Here is an 18,515-nt window from a genome sequence, read left to right as displayed (position 1 = left end):
TTCTGCAGTGCATCTTGTAGATTGTACACACTGCTACTACTGAGCATCAGTGATGAAGAGAATGGATGCCGGTGGATATAATGCCAATCTAGTGAGCTGGTTTGTCCTGGATGGTGTCGAGCTTCTTGAGTGTTGGAACTGCACCATCCAGGCAAGTGGGGAGGATTCCATCACAATCTTGACTTGTGTCTTGCAGCTGGTAGACAGGCCTTGCGGAGTCAAGAGGTGAGTTACTCACCACAGGATCCTAGCTTCTGACCTGCTTTTGTGACAGCTGTGTTTATGTTACGAGTTTGGGAGGTCATGTTACGCTGTACAGGACATTGGTTCGGCCACTTTTGGAATATTGCATGCAATGCTGGTCTCCCTGCTATAGGATGGATGTTGTGAAACTTGAAAGGGTTCAGAAAAGATTTATAAGGATGTTGTCAAGATCTATAAGCTGAATAAGCTTTGAAAATATAATGGTATTCCTTGTGATTGCTCATTTAGGAATAACATGGATTTGTACTTTCCACATTCACAATGATTAGTCTTAATATTTGCCATAGCACAACTTATTCTGAATTGACTGAACTTTGATCAGTCCTAATTAATAAAAATCATTATTCAGCAACAAGTCAGACTTGTGATGTGATAATGCCATCTTTCTTTCCTGTCTTTATAACCTGGCAGCCCTGCCCTTTTAGTTGATCTTGGGCTCCAATAGGTCACTGGCTGCATAACATTGTGTTCCCATAGGACAACCTGGTTTGGCTTGGTAGGAGTAATTGGTTTTCAGTGAGGGGTGACCTCACAGAGGTTTATCAAATCATGAGGGGCACGGATAGAATAAATAGACAAAGTCTTTTCACTAGGGTAGAAGCTGAAAAAAATGTTGCTGGAAAAGCGCAGTAGGTCAGGCAGCACCCAAGGAGCAGGAGAATCAACGTTTCGGGCATAAGCCCTTCTTCAGGAAGGGCTTATGCCCGAAATGTCGATTCCCCTGCTCCGTGGATGCTGCCTGACCTGCTGCGCTTTTCCAGCAACACATTTTTCAGCTCTGATCTCCAGCATCTGCAGTCCTCACTTTCTCCTTTCCACTAGGATAGGGGAGTCCAGAACTAGAGGGCATAGGTTTAGGGTGAGAGGGGAAAGATAAAAGAGTGACATCTTGGGTAATCTTTCCTGAAGGGCAACTTTTTCATGCAGAGAGTGGTACGTGTATGGAATGAGCTGCCAGAGGAAGTAGTGGAGGCTGTTACAATTACAGCATTTAAAAGGCATCTGGATGGGTATATGAATGGGAAGGGTTTGGAGGTATATAGGCCGGGTGCTGGTAAGTGGGACTAGATTAGTATGGGATATCTGGTCAGCATGGACAAATTGGACTGAAGGGTCTGTTTCCATGCTGTATATCTCTATGACTCTAAGTGAGTTTCTTGTCAATAGTAACCCCAATAATGTTGATAGTGGGGAACTCAGAGATGGAAATGCCATTGAATGTCAAGGGGCGGTGGTTCGATGGTTGTTAGAGACGGTCATTGCCTAGTTTTATTTCTGATGCTCTATTGCCAGGTTTTGGAGCATGCAATGTTGGCTAATACCCGAGCTCAGTACTGAGAGAGTTGAACATTGTTCAAATGAAGTTAAATCGAGGTTTGGTCTCCCTGCCAGGAATGGTAATGATTCCTTTGTACTGATTGAAGAGTGAGAAGTCAGTGTTTAAATCTCAACCAATTAATTGACTCATAATTTACCTTTCTCCTTTTGGTTGGGTCCTTGCTAAGCGCAAAGCTCCACCTCACTTGCAAACCGGAACACCCAGAGGAAAACCATGTCGACACAGGGAGAATGCGCAAATTTCACACAGACAAGTGTGAATTGAACTTGGGTCCCTGGTGCTGTGAGGCATCAGTGCTAATCACTGAGCCACCGTGCTGATGATTATCAACTTGAATTAATTATGAGGGGGCTGTGGAAATAAACAGGGCACTGAACCCTTAAGTAATAGCTGGTGCGAGGGCATTTGAAATGGTAGAATTGATATTTTAAAAGTTCTCAGTCCAAAAGATTCAGGTGCCTGTGACAGATATGAGATTAAATAAGGTTTTGACATAATTCTAATTGCCATGAAGATTAGATGTCTCAGGGTCGGTACTGCAAGTGCACTTTCGCAATGATCTGAACAAAGCAGAATCCAATATGTTCTTCTTCCAGACCTTTCTTGGTAACTTTCCAAACTGAGCTGCTCTACCCGTTCCTGGCTATTTCCCTTTTAAATATGACCTTAAACCAATGAATTATAGTCTATATTAACCCTGAACCTGTGTAATTCTGTCACTGCTGCTATGTCCCTTTTAAGCCTGGCCCAGTCTCATCTGTCTCAAAATCTCTTATTCTTTTTAATGGATTACTTGAAACACTAGCACTTCAAGGGAGGAGATAAATCAGTCAATATTTGTTCCGCAGAAAGATTCTTACAATTTCACCAGAACAAACACGAGGGCTTTGTTCAGATTTACTGCACCTGCAGATAGGCTTCTACAGCAAGTAAATGGCTTTACTGCATTGAAGGGCTGTCTGAACATATCATCAGGCAATAAAACGCCTCTTCCCTGTTAACACATTTAAAGCTGGCAAAGTCAAACAACAGATGATTGCATCCACACGCTGAAAGGATTTATCCTTGATTGCACAAGTCACTGAGTTAAATGCACCTCAGGGTATATTCATAACAAGTTGTGCAGTGATCATGTCCCTATCTTTGAACCAGGAGATCCAGGGTCAAGTCCCACCTGCTCCAGAGGTGTGTAAAAATATTTCTGAACAGGTTGATTTGAAAATGGCATACTAGAAATAGAACTTACCATCAGCCAGAAGGTACTGAGTCCGATATCCTGAGTAGTCAAGAGCTTATGGAGTGATGTGTGAGGCTGCATAGTCGCATCTTCATTTAATTGCATCACCCTGGGAAGTTGAGAATGCTGATTGCCACTGTCTGCAACTTAGAATGTCTGGACTAACAAGGAGAGTGATAGCATTGGATTAATCTGAAATCTTGATTCGGGCATCATTTGGTAGACATAGAATCCCTACAGTGTGGAAATATGCCCTTCAGCCCAACGAGTCCACACCGACCCTCTGAAGAGTAACCCACCCAGACCTATTTCCCTACCCTATTATCCAATATTTACCCTGATTAATACACCTAACTTACACATCCCTGAAAACTATGGGCAATTTGGCTTGGCCAATTCACCTAACCTGCACATCTTTGGGTTGTGGAAGGAAACCAGAGCACCCAGAGGAAACCCACACAGTCACCGAGAGAATGTGCAAACTCCACACAGACAGTTGCCTGAGGTTGGAATCGAACCCCAGTCCCTGGCGCTGTGAGGCAGCAATGCTAACCACTGAGCCACCATTGGCCAAATAGCTTCCTTCTATGCTGGATGATTCTGTATAAGTTACTGCATTTCAGTCACTTTTGGTGGAACGCCATATAATTCAGGAATTGTTTCAATGATACATTGGAAAATCGGGACGCAGTATGAATGAAGGTGTCAGTTTGGATCAGTTGTCATTGCTGAATCAGAAAGAAGTAGGGATACATGCTTTTCCAGGATTTGAGATTTCTTCTAGTTATGCTTCTCCTGGATGTTTGCGGGTAGCAAAGTGATGGCCACATTTGCCCATAGACAAGACAGAATATAATGCCATCCTCAGGTTTCTTATTTGCTGGTTGGAGAGATGGTGAGAGTCCCCATGTTGTATCTGTTGGGGTAGATATATAAGTCAGGTATATAGCTAGCCAGCATGTGGGGCCTTCCCAGGATTTTGAAGTCCAGAGGTGTAAATCCTGTCCCCAGGAGATGGCAGCCAATCAAAGGTGGTATCTCTCCAAGACCCAGCAGCTACGTTGGGAATTGGTTGTTGCTGGTAGTGGGGCCAGGGATCAACACAGAATCTAGATCACAGGTGAGTGGGAATGAGAGGGAATCGAGACAAGGAGTTGAAAGAAACCAAAGTGTCCTGATCTTAATAGCCTCCAAGTTCTGCTCAGTCTGTCATTCAGCTGTTGAGCGGCTTTGAATGAAGATTATGCCTACAGCAACCAGGCCCCTATATCTCCCCAGGTACCACCTTTCTCCCACCTACTCAGAAAAAAGGCCCCTACTGTTCAGGCCACTCTCCCACCTACTGCTGGTTCAATTCCAGCAGTGTCGGAATGAGGTTCCACTTCCAGGCCGGAGAAGCTGAAATCTTTCCTGCCTCCAGCAGGAGAGGAATTTAGGGCGAAAAATGATTTAAGATTTTCCAGGAGGCAAGATGTTTTACCACCGTGATAAAATGTTTACACCTGGAATGGATCACAATTATATTGTTCATTGGGGACCTGTAGATCTTTTGAATGTAATTTTAATTTATTTTATCGCTGCCTTTTTTTAAAAAAGGATCTGTGCCTTTGCTATGTTACCCAGTCAGTATGTGCTTTGTCTGTTTACATCTGTCACTTGCCTGGTTGCAGATGGCATTTTGTACCAAGCTACTTCTGAATCAGTGATCACTTGGTACAAAGCCACCTTTCTGCTCAGATCTAATCATTAGTTCAACGTCCGACTTCAAAACTATAATGTCCTGACGTGGGAACAAGTTCTAATTGGACAGTTGGGATTTGTCTTTGACAGTCAGAATGAATAAGTCTGATGGATTTGTAACCCATTATAAGAGGCGACAGTGGTTAGCTGCGCTCATTAAAGTTAAAATTGTCAACCTGTAAAATTCTTGGCCAGCCTCTTCCTTGGCTTTCTCACCCCCTGACTTGATGTCATAATTGGGGCTTGCACATGTTACTGGAATGCAACAAAAGATAATTTTAATGCTTTCACTTGTTTCGTAATGAGGAATTGAGGGTTGACTGTTTGAGAGCCAAGTCGTTGAAATACTCCAAAGCAATACTTTATTTTGGCTAAGGGAGATCACTGTATGGGGTGTTCGGGTGGGAATTGAACATTTAGTTGTTGCTTGCGAGTTCATACTAGCATGTCAATATGTCAAAGCAATATCTTAATTATAAATCAGTGTGTACAAAAAGGCTTCAAAAATAATTACACCCTGTTCCAATACAGCTGCAAAGCTGGTATTCACTCACTAATATAGAGAATTGTGCAGGTATATCTTGGGCATAGAAGGAAGACAAATCTAACCCAGCCATTTGCCACCTTTTAAACCTAATCTCCAACATCAGCAAAGTGCGAAAAGGGATCATTGACAATGCTGTTAAATAGCGCCTGCAAAGAAGTAACCTCACTGTGGCTCAGTTAGGATTCAACCAAGGACCAATAGGCTCCTGATCTGACCTTGGTCCAACATGGACAAAAAGAGTTGAACTCCAGAGATGAGAATGACCGCATTTGACATCAATGCCCCATTTGACTGAATGTAGCTTCAAGGAACCTGAAACAAAGCTGGAATTAATGGGAATTATAGGGAAAAAAACTCTCTGCTGGGTGAAGTCATATCTAGCATGAAGGAAAATGGTTTTGATTGTTAAAGTCAGTCATCTCAACCACTGCAGTTGCTCAGGGTAATGTCCTAGGCCCAACCATTTTCTGCTGTTTGATCAATGACCTTCCCTCCATCATAAGGCTAGAAATAGAGATGATCACTAATGATTGCACAATTTTTAGCACAGTGGTTCTTGATTATTCAGATACTGAAGTTGTCCGTATCCACACGCAGCAAGTCTTGGAAAATGCGCTGTTTGGCTGATAAGCGGCAAGCAACATTCTCACCATTCATGTGCCAGAGAAACGGCTATCTCCAACAGCAAAACATTAACCATTGCCCATTGAAATTTACTGATGTTGCCACTGCTGATTACTACCCAGTCAACATCTGAGGTGTTGCTACTGACCAGAAACTGAACTGAACCAGACATATAAATACTGAACAAGAGCAGGTCAGAATTCAACTCCTGTCTCCCAATTGCCCATACACTATTTACCTGGTACCAATCCAGAATGTGACAGAATATTCCACATTTGCCTGGATGGGTGCAACTCCAGCAACCCTCCAGAAGCTTGATACTGTCCATGACAAAGCTGCCCATTAATTGGCACCACATCCACCACCACTACCATCAACATTCACTCCCTTCATCATCAATGCATAATTGCAGCAGTGTGTATCATCTACAAGATAGACTGCAGTAATGTACAAGACTCCTCCAACATCACCTTCAAATCCATGACGTCTAGCACTTTAAAGGACAAGGGCAACAAATACATAGGTACACCACAACCTGCAGAATCTCCTCCAAGTCTGACCCCATTCTGACTTGGAACAATGTTGCTGTTTCATCATTATTGGGTCAAAATCCTGGAACTCCCCGCCTAACATACCAAAAACTACGTTTTACTAGTTCAAGAAGACAGCTCACTTTCTGCCTACCTTCTGCAGGGTAACCAGGGAGGGGAAATTATTTTAAAAATACATTCCTATATGCATGTGTGTAGGTAAATAAATTATACAGCTGCTTATGGAAGGTTTTGAAGTTCTATGTTGAAGCTTATAGTTGTTCTTTACAACAGAGGAGTCCAATCAGCCCAACATATCTGTAGAAATTCAGAATGCATCTTTCTGCAACAAAGAAGACTGAAAAACCACAGTGTCTTCAACCAATTGCAGTGTGATAAATGTTTCTGCTTTACCAGGCTTCTGCGTGAAGAAAGATTTTCCTGAGCATCCTGCCATCTCACTTCATGTAGATTTAAATTGATGACCCCCTCATCACTCATTCCTCAACCAGAGGAAATAGTCTTTCCCTCAGAATCGTAATTCTTCATTAAGTCCAAAATAAAAGCTTTACCCAATCCCCATTTGACCAGCATGGTTTCACTGGAAAGAGTCCCAGTGAAAATGCATCTCCATTATTTCCAATCCCACTGTGTGTTTTCAATGCGCCGTTTCTTTTCAGATTTGATGATTGGGGATTTTCATTTCTGACTACTGGATCTTCCTGGCTGCTCAAGTAAAAGAACCTTTCAGGCTTGGGACATTGTGATGTATCAGGAGCTGCATCATCTTGAGAAGTGGTGGCTGTTATCATTTAAAGCCACTTTTACAGTGATCCTGTGTAGCTGGTGAACTAAGAGCGCCATATGTAACCTAAGTTGGATGTTGTCATTAAGATCACAGAATTGCAGCATTGTTTTGGTATAGAACAAAGCCATGTCGCCCTCCATGTCTACTCTAATGTGATCATATATTCCTGTTACACATTGTTACTCTACCCAAGTAATTAATTATGTCAATGATTGAGGGCTTTACTTATGCCACTCTATAATTTCATGATACCATGTACATGACTGCTCTGATCTCTCCCTTGCTGGACCAACTTATTACCATCAGTTCTCCCTCACTAAAATCACTGGTGAGGATTTGAGAAACTCAATTTCTACAATCCCTAGAGCAGCTAAAAGTTAGGGGTGTTATTGAGGTTAGTGAAATATTGAATAGTAAAGATAAAACAAACCTAAGCTGTCACTTAAGGGTATGTGGTCTGGAAGGAAAATGGGCGAGTTCAAATGCAGCTGCTTGCTGAGCTTAAATAAACAAGGTAAATGTGATAGAAATGACCTTTGCTCATCCCCATCTTTTCTTTGATGTTCATGCATTGAGAGATGTATTAAAAATGCTTTCTGTTATTCCCCTCCAGGACTCCACAGAATGGAGCAAGAATGAACAGAAAGTGGCTGAAAGAAAAGCATGAACTGGAGGTTTATTGAATTCATCTACCTACTGTTTATATGGGATCATATAACAGTAAAGCCTTCCCACCAGGATCCTACAGCCACCCAGAACCATGCCACCAAGCAGTTTGATTGGCTTATATCGGACAGAGGTCCTTTCCACAACTCGAGGGGATATTTATCCTTTGTGGAAAGATATCGTCAAGGATTTACAACCAGATATAAAATATATAGGTAATTTTTACAACTTTACCTTGTTTGTGTGATGTTTGATTGTTAGGCAGTGTATGAGAGGCATCCATTTTGTATAGAATGAGCACTTTTATTTATGGAAACTGTAGGCACAACAAACTCTAATTATTACTTTTAAATATTGCCAGGAGCCACCATTTTAAAATTGAGACTCCACATATTCCTTCATGCTTTTATCTTTGTAGTATTTTAGATACCACAGCAATCTGTTGTTTTTTCTTGCCAAAAAAACAAAATCTACTTTGTTATAAGCAAAATTTTATGCTGGTTTATGGAATATATTTCAACTGTTACAGTCAGTTAGACATTGCTTGAATAGATTATTGTGTCAGCATTAAATAACAGCATTCCAACAACAGACTCTTGCACCCACAGTGAGGAATGTGATTGATAGGATGGATCATTGGGTTGGCATTGGGAATATACTCTCCATTTTCCTGTTTTGAAGTTCTAAACAAGACAGGCCATGGGTGACTTTGCTGCCTCATTCCCAGTAAAAGCCCTCAAGAGGTAAATAATGCCTACTGCAGAGCCCTAGATGTTCAGGCTGCAGTTACAGCTCCAGGTGGGATTACAGGAAGTTGGCCTAACCAACCGGTCACCCATTGTGGGCAGTTTGTTGGTTTTAGGGTATACAAAGCAATTATGGGGTGGGGTGGGATCACTTGATTGGTTTAAGGCTTGGGAACTGGACCTCGGGCATTCTTCTACATTTGCTGTTGAACAGCCTGCCTCTTCTGTCCCTATGACCTTCATCCTACGCCCCTAGTCAACACCAACAATTGTCTGTGTAGACCCTCTATCTGAGGTTCAGGGGTCGGTAAGGGGAGTGGAGGTGGCATGATAATGTCCTAGCGTTAGCCATAGTGTCCGTGGTGGTGCCAAGGTCTGGAGATTCTGATACACCTGAGCTCCAACAAGGGCAGGTTTGTAATCCTGGCAACAAAACCCCAGCAGCCAATCAGCGGCCTGATTGATTGAAGATCCAGCAAGCTCTCTGACCCAAACAGGGGGTGAGATTCTCTTCAGGAATCTTTGGTGGGACAGTTGTGCCCCAAACCCTAACCATTGGTCAAAAGGTCCAAAAGCCTTACTTCCATTTGATGTGAATTTAGCTACCCTTTACATTTTGAAGCCCGATTGAATGAGAGCCTTTGGACATTAAGCCTTTCAGTTGCAGTAAGGACATGACTGAAATGTGAGTTCTCTTGTATAGTTCACAAGTTCTCAAAAGATATTTTCACTTCTCAAAGTTCTGTAGTGACAAAATGAATGTAAGCTTATTGACCCTCTGTTAGAGGTTCTGTTCCAGGCCGCCCTGTGGTTTAGCTTTCAAACTGATTGAGGAAATGGGGATTAAACAAGATAGGGCAACTGATTTTGGTCTTTCTGGTTCACGTTTGTGCGTTATGATCATGGTGCTGCAATACCAGTTTAACCATTAGGTGGTGTGCTCGTCAGCCTTGTGCAGAACGTGCAGTTTTTCTGGAGAATGTACATGTGGGAGTAGATCTTCTTGAAACCAGAGTTTAGTTTTCATGGGCTAGACATTAATGCCCATTGATTTGCTTAAAATTCAATTGTTTTGCGTCAAATATCTTTGAATCATTGTTTTGTGATTGGAAATCAATGTTTACAGAACAACATCAGATTGAACTATCGGGTAGAAATCCAAGTAATCTGGGAGCTGTCAATTATGTCTTCACACATGTAATGAAGAATTCTTTTGAAGTTGGGAAAATCGGCAGATATGAAGAATGGATGTGCAGTATCAGAGTGCTGGCTGCCCGGACTTACAATTAGAAATTCTGAGGACAATCACTCTTCTTTTCAGAAGTATAATTTCAGGCCCTTGGATTTGGGATGTAGCAGGGAAGGTGAATGAACAAACAAAAACATGCAATATCACCTAAGAGGCGATGTGTTTTCTTATCTACGGGAACTAAGCAGGCCCCGGGATCCCAGTTTGATTTTGGACATTTTAATTCTGAATTGAGTTCATTGAGTACCTCAGGTGACAAAGATTCTATACTGCAGAACATGGAAGAGACAGAGGCAATGGACTTTTTGTTTATTGATGCTGAAAATAAGATGATGGCTTTGGATTCGCATGCACCTAAACGATCTGGGAATCTCATTGGACCTAGATGTGGCTGCTTCACTAAAAGATATTTTTACCTCCAACCATCCGAAACTAAAATACTCTCTATTTTGATTTTCTTCAAAAGCTCTATAACTAAGTAATGGAAGTATTAAATGAAGTAAAAAGAAAAAAAAAAAATCAATACCCGTAAGGCTTTTGATTCGGGTTGCTTGCTGGAGGATCTAGTCTTAATCTCAAATGCCTGGAAACTCTAGAGCAAAACTTAGAGGGTTAAAAAAGAAAGTTAAAGATCCTGGGATGATGTTTGAGGTTAAATTCAAGTTCCACGAGCAGTCATGGTGGGATTTAAACCTGTGTCCCCTGAGCATTAACCAAGGTGTTTAGTTGCTAATCCCGTGACATGGATTATGCTTTGCTGCCAACTCCTGCTCCAACACAATCCCATTTGGCAGTGAGTGTTTTGTAGAACTTCTGCGAGTTTTGGCTTTGGATCCTGTTACAAAGTTGAGGCCACGGAAGTGGTTTCAGGAGCACACTTTGTTTGGGCACCATTTTTGTCGAGCAAATGGATCATGACATCTATTAATATGCATCACTGATGTGACACCAGCTGTGCCATTTAGCAGTTCATACCTATAGCTGGTGCTCTCCCTAACAACGTAACAGGAGTAAAGCTGCTGGATGTATCAAACCCCCAATATTTCTTTATTCCATGGCTCCTGCACAAACAGATGTTATAAGATTTGAGAATGCAAGTAGGCTTTGCTCAGAAGGTACAGTGCAAAGTGCAGAATAGAAAGAGGTTGCACAACGTAGGATGAGATGCTAGAAGTAGAGGGAGTCTCAGAAGGAGGTCGCATTCTCCATATTCTTGACAGGACTGTTCTCCTACTTGATTCCCAGTGAGGAACAATGTGTCAGATCTTTGAACTTTCGTGGGCTCCAAGCTTGGTGTAAAGCCCTGTACTGAGTTTGTGCTGGGCTCATCCATTTCCCTGTATAATGCATGTAGGCTTTCTTGCCAGCTTGCCAATACCCTAGACATTGAGTTGTGTAATGCCATTAATCATTTGTCTCTGGGTTATCCCACAAAAGCCTCAGCTGTGACCTTTGCAGCAGGACCCATGTCCAGTCTCAGTATCCAGCATTACCCTTGCCTCTGACCCTGACAACAGTTCTGAATACCTCAAAACATGCAGATCCTAATTCTATTCTAACCTGTTTAAAATAAATACACAGATATGTATCGATATCTGACTTCGTGGCCATACATATGAAATCTCACTGTGGTGCTATGTCTTCATCATTGCTGTCTTTTTGCACTTCAGCCACTATGAAACCAGATGACATCTCATGGGAATTTGAAAGGAAAATGGTACAACTGAAAAGGTTGGGGAGGGTGTTGAAGGTGTGAGTTGCATATGACAACCAGAGTAGAACATGAAAATGCAGATCCAACTTCAGATGAGATCATCTCCTATACTTTCAAGATTGGTGCTGGTTATGGAGTTATCAATGACCATTCCAGTAGCGTGCAGTGCTTCTTCCTCCAAAGGAGTTAGAATGTGCAGGTGTATCTTTCCCCCTCAGTTACTGTTGTTCTGGTTCTGCTCAGTGAGAGTTATACAATCTTGATTGATTAATTGGTCACGTACACAAACTCAGAGATGTCTGATGCTTGCTACAGTGCTCGTAGGAGAGGCTGATGAGCAGCCCACAGGTCTTGATTGATAGGTATGGTTGACAGGTGAATGTTGGGGAAATGGTGCATTAAACAGAGGCTGAGATGAGAGGTGCAATCAGTAGGATATGACATTTAAAGATATGTTCATTGACCTTGATCACTCATGCAAGGTCATTGAATATCTTTCAGCATTGCATCAAAGTCATTAGGACAAGACTCCTGGCAATGACATCCTTGGCTCTCTGCTCTGTTTCTGCTTTTCAACCAATGGTTGGAGGGCCAGCTTCTCCAGCAGCCTCCACCACGCCCGCAATTCGTAGATAAAGAATATCTCTGCTTCTTTGCATTTTCTCCGTTGAGACCTCCAGTGTGGTACTTCCAAAAATGGGAGTGAGCTGTATCTTATACCATTTCTGACTGTTTCCTAGGACAGATTGACTCACAGCACACCATTTAGCACTTAATGCAGCCCACATTGCCCGCTTGTTTGTAAACATAAAGAGTATCAGCCTAACTTTTGGACATCCGCTAATTCATGCAGTGAATGAACAATATGGTCAGGACAGCTGTATAACTATATTGCACAGGTATTGCAGGACATTTAAGTACAGTCATAGTTGAATCAAAAGGTGCTGGTTAATTCTACGCTGCATTCTCTACACCCATTTATGCAGCTGCCCAGTTTAGCTCTTGTTGAACATGTGCCGTTGATATTATGAGAGTTTGCTGATGGTGAGAATACTTTATGTGGTACCCAATGATAAACTACTGAGCTGAAATCACACAGTTTTCTAGAACTGGTTTGAAAATGTAAAGCAATCCTATTCTTGTTTAGGCAGAGGACAAAACTTTGAGATTTGTGCTGCAGAATAAGTGGCTTAAGAACCACTTACCAGTAAAGTAATGGAGTGATAATTATACTCCTGACATTTGCAGTTATAAATTCATACCTGCTGGACATTCATTAATGTTACTCCATTACACACTTTAATTTTTCTTCTAAAATCAATGTTAGATACTCTGAGGCGATGTACAGTCATAATTAAGAACTTGATGACATGCATTATTGTGATTAATGCATTTCTAAATTGGATTTAGATGCAGCAATGTGCACTGAGTCGTTAGAACTGAGTGCAGTAGCTTAGTGTCTGCATGCATTCAGCCTTGCAAAAGGAAATCTGAGAAACTGGAATAAAAAAAGTTGGCAGCTCAACCTGGCAAAGATTCTAAAAGACACTTGAAAATTTGTAGTTACATTAAAAATGTCAGAGCGAAGTAAATTGTTGTTTACTGGTTTACCCAAGAATTGCTCACTTTGAGGAGTGGAAAAATGAAACAAACATAATGCAATGTGGAATATGCATCCATCATCAATTTATTTTTAAAGAGAGAAGGATTTGAAGCCTGTGCCTTAGTTTCCCTCAGCCCCTTTAGACAACTTTGCATTTGATCATTCGATACATTTCCCATGATTTTGGAATTGGTTGAAATTCATTTAAGCGTTGAAGATGTTCGAGATTTTATTTTGTGTATCAAAATGCTTCAAATTAACTCAGCAGCAGCTGCATTCTTTCACTGGGAGTCTAACCGCAAATATGTCATGTTGATTTGTGGACTGACTCCCTTTTCAGGCATCCACCTATTATCCAACCATTTATAAGTCAAAGCTTTTTGACCACCACTATCATCATAGTAATTTATACGTTTGATCCTGTCTTAATCCTGTCACAAAGACTTGTTTTCAATGGCAATAAAATCGTGACCTACTACAATTATCTTTTTAGGAGACAAAAAAATGGGATGTGGAAAATCTGATGGCTGAATTGGTCACTCAGGTTAACTTGACTGCCTGCTTAAGTAAAGTTGCAAAACATGATTGGACTAGTCAGTGCAGCAAGAAAGTGGCCAATTGTTTGATTCAGGCACTTTGTGCAGTTCACCGCATTGCAATGCTAAATGTGCTCATTTATTATTTTGAGTGAAAGCCAAATTCATCCAGTGACTCCCTTTGACCTTAGCACTTCCAGGAATGCGGTGATTAAAAAGTTCACAAGTGAAGCAATCAGCCTGGGGAACATTCATCTTAAATTATCCAATGCACCAGTCTTCATTCTCCAATGGGTTTCTTTGGGATGAAAATTTTTCAAGGATGCACTTGATTTGAGTCTATTTAGTGGACCACACCAAATAAATGAATTTATAACTGCATTACCTCTGCTCACCACCAACAACCCTCAATCCTGTCACTGTTTGAGAAAAATGTTGACAATCTGACTGTTAGCATAAAGCACTCGTGATTAGCATTAAAGGGATGGTTCTAACTAAAAGAGAGAATCTGGCATTGTGTCCAATGAGGAAGCCAAAATAAAAAAAAGATTCTGAAATGACAATCTAACTCATCTCAAATTAACAGACTTGCCATTTCACTGTAGAAAAAGGGATGGTCAATCAATCTGTTCCCAGAATACCAATTAACGTTTGAAGGAAGCTGTATATGTTCCTATCAACAAGGTTTCTAATCTTCTGCCATATTGGTAATTACTAAGGAATCAGGAAATCTGGCAGATAATGAATAGGCAAATCCAGCTGGGAGGTTCATTTATGGCACTGCTTGTGGACCAGAGGTGCATTTTGTCCAGGGTCAATGAGTTTATTCACAACCATTCCATTCACTTTCACTATATGGCCTGGCACCATTTTGTCATAGCGATACCATTGTGACTACCCAGTCCCATCAGAAACATCTAACTTCCTCTCCTTCATCCCTCATCTCCCCCTAATCTCACTCTGACATGACACCACTTGATTTTCCAACCCCCATGATCATCTTGGATTCTCCCAAGTAGATTCCATCCACCATGATTTCTACTCAATAACTGACGAATCTTGATCTTGCGATCTTGGGTGCTTTCTTGTGACTGTCCTGTGCCTGATAAACAGCCAAGCCAGTTAATCAACTTGGCTTCTAGATAGGAATCTGTTCAAAAGGAAATAATGGAATTACTCCATCTACTCTGAAACTTGTCCCACTACATACTGAGGTCTAAGCGTCTGTTACACAGGAGCAATCCAATATATATCAATAAGTATCTTCACTTCCTGTATGTAAATAAGAAATTTCTAAGAAACGTAAGGGATGTGATCAGTAAAAATAGCTAATTAATGAATTTTCATCATAAATTGATGTTGTCCAGATAGTTGTGATCCTTTAACCATACAGATTGGTGAGCCACCATTTGATATAATTGCCAATCTATTGTAAAAAGGTTTCCTTTTTCACCTGGAAGGCTACCTGAGGGGCTCTCCTGAGGAGTAGTGATTTGAGTCTGACTCCACTGATGCCACTTTAACCTGGGACTGTGAAGTATAAGTTGCCATCTCAAGCAGAGCCATCATTTCCATTTCTACTGCACATAACATTCAAAGAAAGACATTCCAAAAACTTTCACGTGGAAAATGAGGACACAGCTGATAACTTATAGGGATTTAGGTTCCAGATGTGAGTTTTGAAGAAGATTTCGCAAGTTGTTTGTAGCTGAGACAGAGGAAGGAAGTATCAGAGACCTAACCTGACAATAATTTAAGCTCATGGCAGACGGTTTGTGTGTTCGAGTTGGGTTTAGAATGTGGTGTATTGCGAAGTTGGTGTGTGTAAAATGGTAAAATGGTGGAAAGCATCGTGTGGTCCCTTTAAAAGATGGTGTTTTTGTTTCAGTGCTTAGAGTTAAAATGGATGTCTGAACAGCAGTTTAAAGTGTAGCTACTCAGCGCCGCATTAAAGCATTTTGTATGGAACAGACAAGCAACATTTTTACCAAGTCTTTTCAAATTTAGCCGATCAACTTAAACCAAACACTTACCTACCAAGAACCTATTACATTTAAATCTGATAGTTTTGACAAACTAGAACCAATCCAATTGTAAAAGTATCAATAGGTTATCTAGGTATAAAAGATGAGGACATTTAGAAAATCAGTCAGAGCCAACTGCGATCTGAAATAATAGCAACTTCCAGCTGTCCGGGAAAGCTAATTAATAAAGGTACTATGGCACTCTTAGCTAATATTCCAGACAGCAGCGTTCACAGAGAGAACATTCCTGTCACATGAATTTGATGGAGAAAGGCATTCCTGAAAGAAGATCAGCGAAGAGGGGGCAGAGTATTCCCAAAGATGTATCTTTGCTGTAATCTTGAGAAACTAAATTCCATTGTTTTATTATGTAAGTGGAACGTGTATTTTGTTGGAACAGCATATCATTAGGATTTTGTTCTATTAGCGAATAGTTAATAGTTAGGAATTGTTCAGTTGGTTAGTAGTGCTGTTCATTTGTTCACTGTTGGAGGTGGGTAAATAAATTGTCACTTGTTGATTATAGAATGAGTGAAAAGGTTTTGTTTCATGTCATTCAACCACTCCTTTATAACAGATTGTGGGGCGGCAGAGGGCGTGGGAGTGTGAGGGGTAGGTTATACCCTTATCACATTTCTTTTAACAGATTATGGGGCGAAGTGAGCCTCTCTGGCTGTTTCAGTTTGAGTTATCAGAGGGGGATCGACCTCTGCTTTATAACCGGTGACTAAGAAGTGGTGCTGGTGAATAGATCTTCATACAAGGTTATTAACAACTCATGTACAGACATATGTGACAACATCAAATGTTGTTGGAAGAGATTTTGGAGTTAATTAAAGGTTTCTAAATTTCCAGTGTACACTTGACCCAAAACTTTGCAGCAGCATTGAAGTTCAGCATTTCTACGTGTGTTACCATGGAATGTGAAGATCTGGATATTTGCAATCACATTGTAATGCTTTCATTTTTAACCTGACTTGGAGTGTGTGAAGAAAAGAAGCTGAACAGCTTCTTTGTGGGCTATCAACAGCTGTGCTTTCAAAGAGGAAAAAAAACATGAGCTGTTCTTCCTCTCACTCGTAACAGTGTCTTCTCTTTTTCCCAATTCAAAATAAACCTGACTCAGCCAGCCAATCTGGTGAACAGCTGAGCTGAACAGAAAGGTCCTGGGTTGGATTCAAGTCTTTGCTATATCTGTTGATTGTATCTGGACACTGATGCGACAATTGTCCTTCCATCCTTAAATAGGGATGAGAAAAATCAGCTTGGCTTCCATGGTTCATGGATAACTGAATATAATGTGTGTGGACAATGAATGAAAATGAGGCTGGATTTGGTTGTCATGTCCCCCCCATTTTGAGTGACATTGCCCATGTTCACTATCCAGACTCCAATAAGTGACGGTCCATGGGGTATGACACCTGAGGGCACCTGGGGCATGTGGAACTCCATGTCAGCATGAAGACGCCATCTTCAGGAGAAAGGAGATTAATGAATGAAAATAGATTTGATAAAATTCAAAGAAAGGGCAGGCATTTATCCAATAATAATTTTCGCAATCTTCAGGGTTCCTTGAACTTTTTATTAGCAAATGCTATACTTTGTTTTTCTGACATAACTTAAATTAATTTATGGGTCCAGTGGCATTTTTGAGGAAGAAGAAGTGGGTTATTCTTGGTCGTTGAGTTAATATTCGCCCTCAATCAATATTGCTGAAAACAGGTTATCTGTATATATGTCCCATTACAAGTGCTTTGATGAAGCTGTGTGTAAGGTTCTGAGCACCATGTTGACAAGGACATTTGCTTGCTCTGTCCATCCCTGCAACATCAACTTGCATCCGAACTGCAGGGCATTGAACCACTATCCTGATGAGACAGGTGGTGTGACTGCCCAAGGATTTTCAAGGCAAGTGCATCAGTAATATTGAAGAGGAGTTGGTCATTCAGCCTTTTGTATCTTTAATGGCATTCACTCAGAATTGAAGATGAATATTCGATTTGTCTTTTTGACCAGTGTTTCACATGTCTGGCAACCCCCAAAGCATCTCGTAGCTTCACCGGGACTTCCGAAATTGGCTCGACAACACCATATTTATGAGCTGGAGAACCCCTCAGTCTTTACCAACTTTCAGGCCCATGGTTCATTCCTAATGAGGTTTCCTCAGTTCATGACCCATGCATTCAGTAGATGTCATTGTTTGAAGGGTACAGTAATGCATCTCGCCAGGTAACTCATTTTAGCATAAAAACAAATTGTTCATGAGTGTTGGCATTAATGTTTAACTTATTTTGGCAGGCTGTATTCATTACTTATACAGTAGCTTCAGCATGGTTCACAAAATCAAAACACTTAGTGAGACTATGAGGAAATGAGGCCTATTTGATGAGACTTACATTTGCTATGGTTGGCAGCCAGTTCTCATTGGAAGTTCTACCTTGAAATATGCAAGCAAAAAAAAAAACAACAGACTGAAAGGTTGAAATAATTGGTCATATGTCAGGAATCAACTTTGATCAAATTAACTACTTTGCATCAACTCGATGGATGTCATCAGAACATGAAGTGGCATTTGAAGGAGAAAACTCAATTTGTTAGTCTATTTTGTTGTTGAAAATACACTTCAGCCTCACTGCAATAATAATGCAAAGATGTATTCAAAATATGTTCACATTTTTATAAAAAAAAACAACATTTTAATGTTGTAGAGATGTACAGCACAGAAACAGAGCCTTTGGTCCAACTTGTCCGTGCCAACCAGATATCCCAACCTAATCTAGTCCCATTTGCCTGCATGTGATCCATATCCCTCTAAATTCTTCCTATTCATGCACTCATCCAGATGCTTTTTAAATGTTGCTATTGTACCAGACTCCACCACTTCATTC

At 40.9% G+C, this 18,515-nt stretch overlaps 1 protein-coding gene across 3 annotated transcripts in view; it reads left to right on the top strand.

Annotated features, from left to right (window-relative positions):
• brinp1 (BMP/retinoic acid inducible neural specific 1) overlaps positions 1-18,515 on the top strand; it is a 379,558-nt gene that overhangs the window by 105,782 nt on the left and 255,261 nt on the right. For all 3 annotated transcript variants that reach the window (XM_043719925.2, XM_043719928.2, XM_087998528.1), the window contains exon 2: positions 7,703-7,970. In XM_043719925.2, the coding sequence (XP_043575860.1) occupies positions 7,753-7,970 (218 nt within the window). In that variant the 5' untranslated portion in view covers positions 7,703-7,752. The remainder of the gene's footprint in view (positions 1-7,702; positions 7,971-18,515) is intronic.

The sequence above is a fragment of the Chiloscyllium plagiosum genome, unplaced genomic scaffold (assembly GCF_037043375.1).
Source record: "Chiloscyllium plagiosum isolate Xiang-an unplaced genomic scaffold, Cpla_swu_hap1 HiC_scaffold_21, whole genome shotgun sequence".
In the NCBI taxonomy this organism is placed as follows: domain Eukaryota; kingdom Metazoa; phylum Chordata; class Chondrichthyes; order Orectolobiformes; family Hemiscylliidae; genus Chiloscyllium; species Chiloscyllium plagiosum.
The sequence above is the reverse complement of the archived record's forward strand: the minus strand, read 5'-3'. Positions and strand labels throughout refer to the sequence as shown.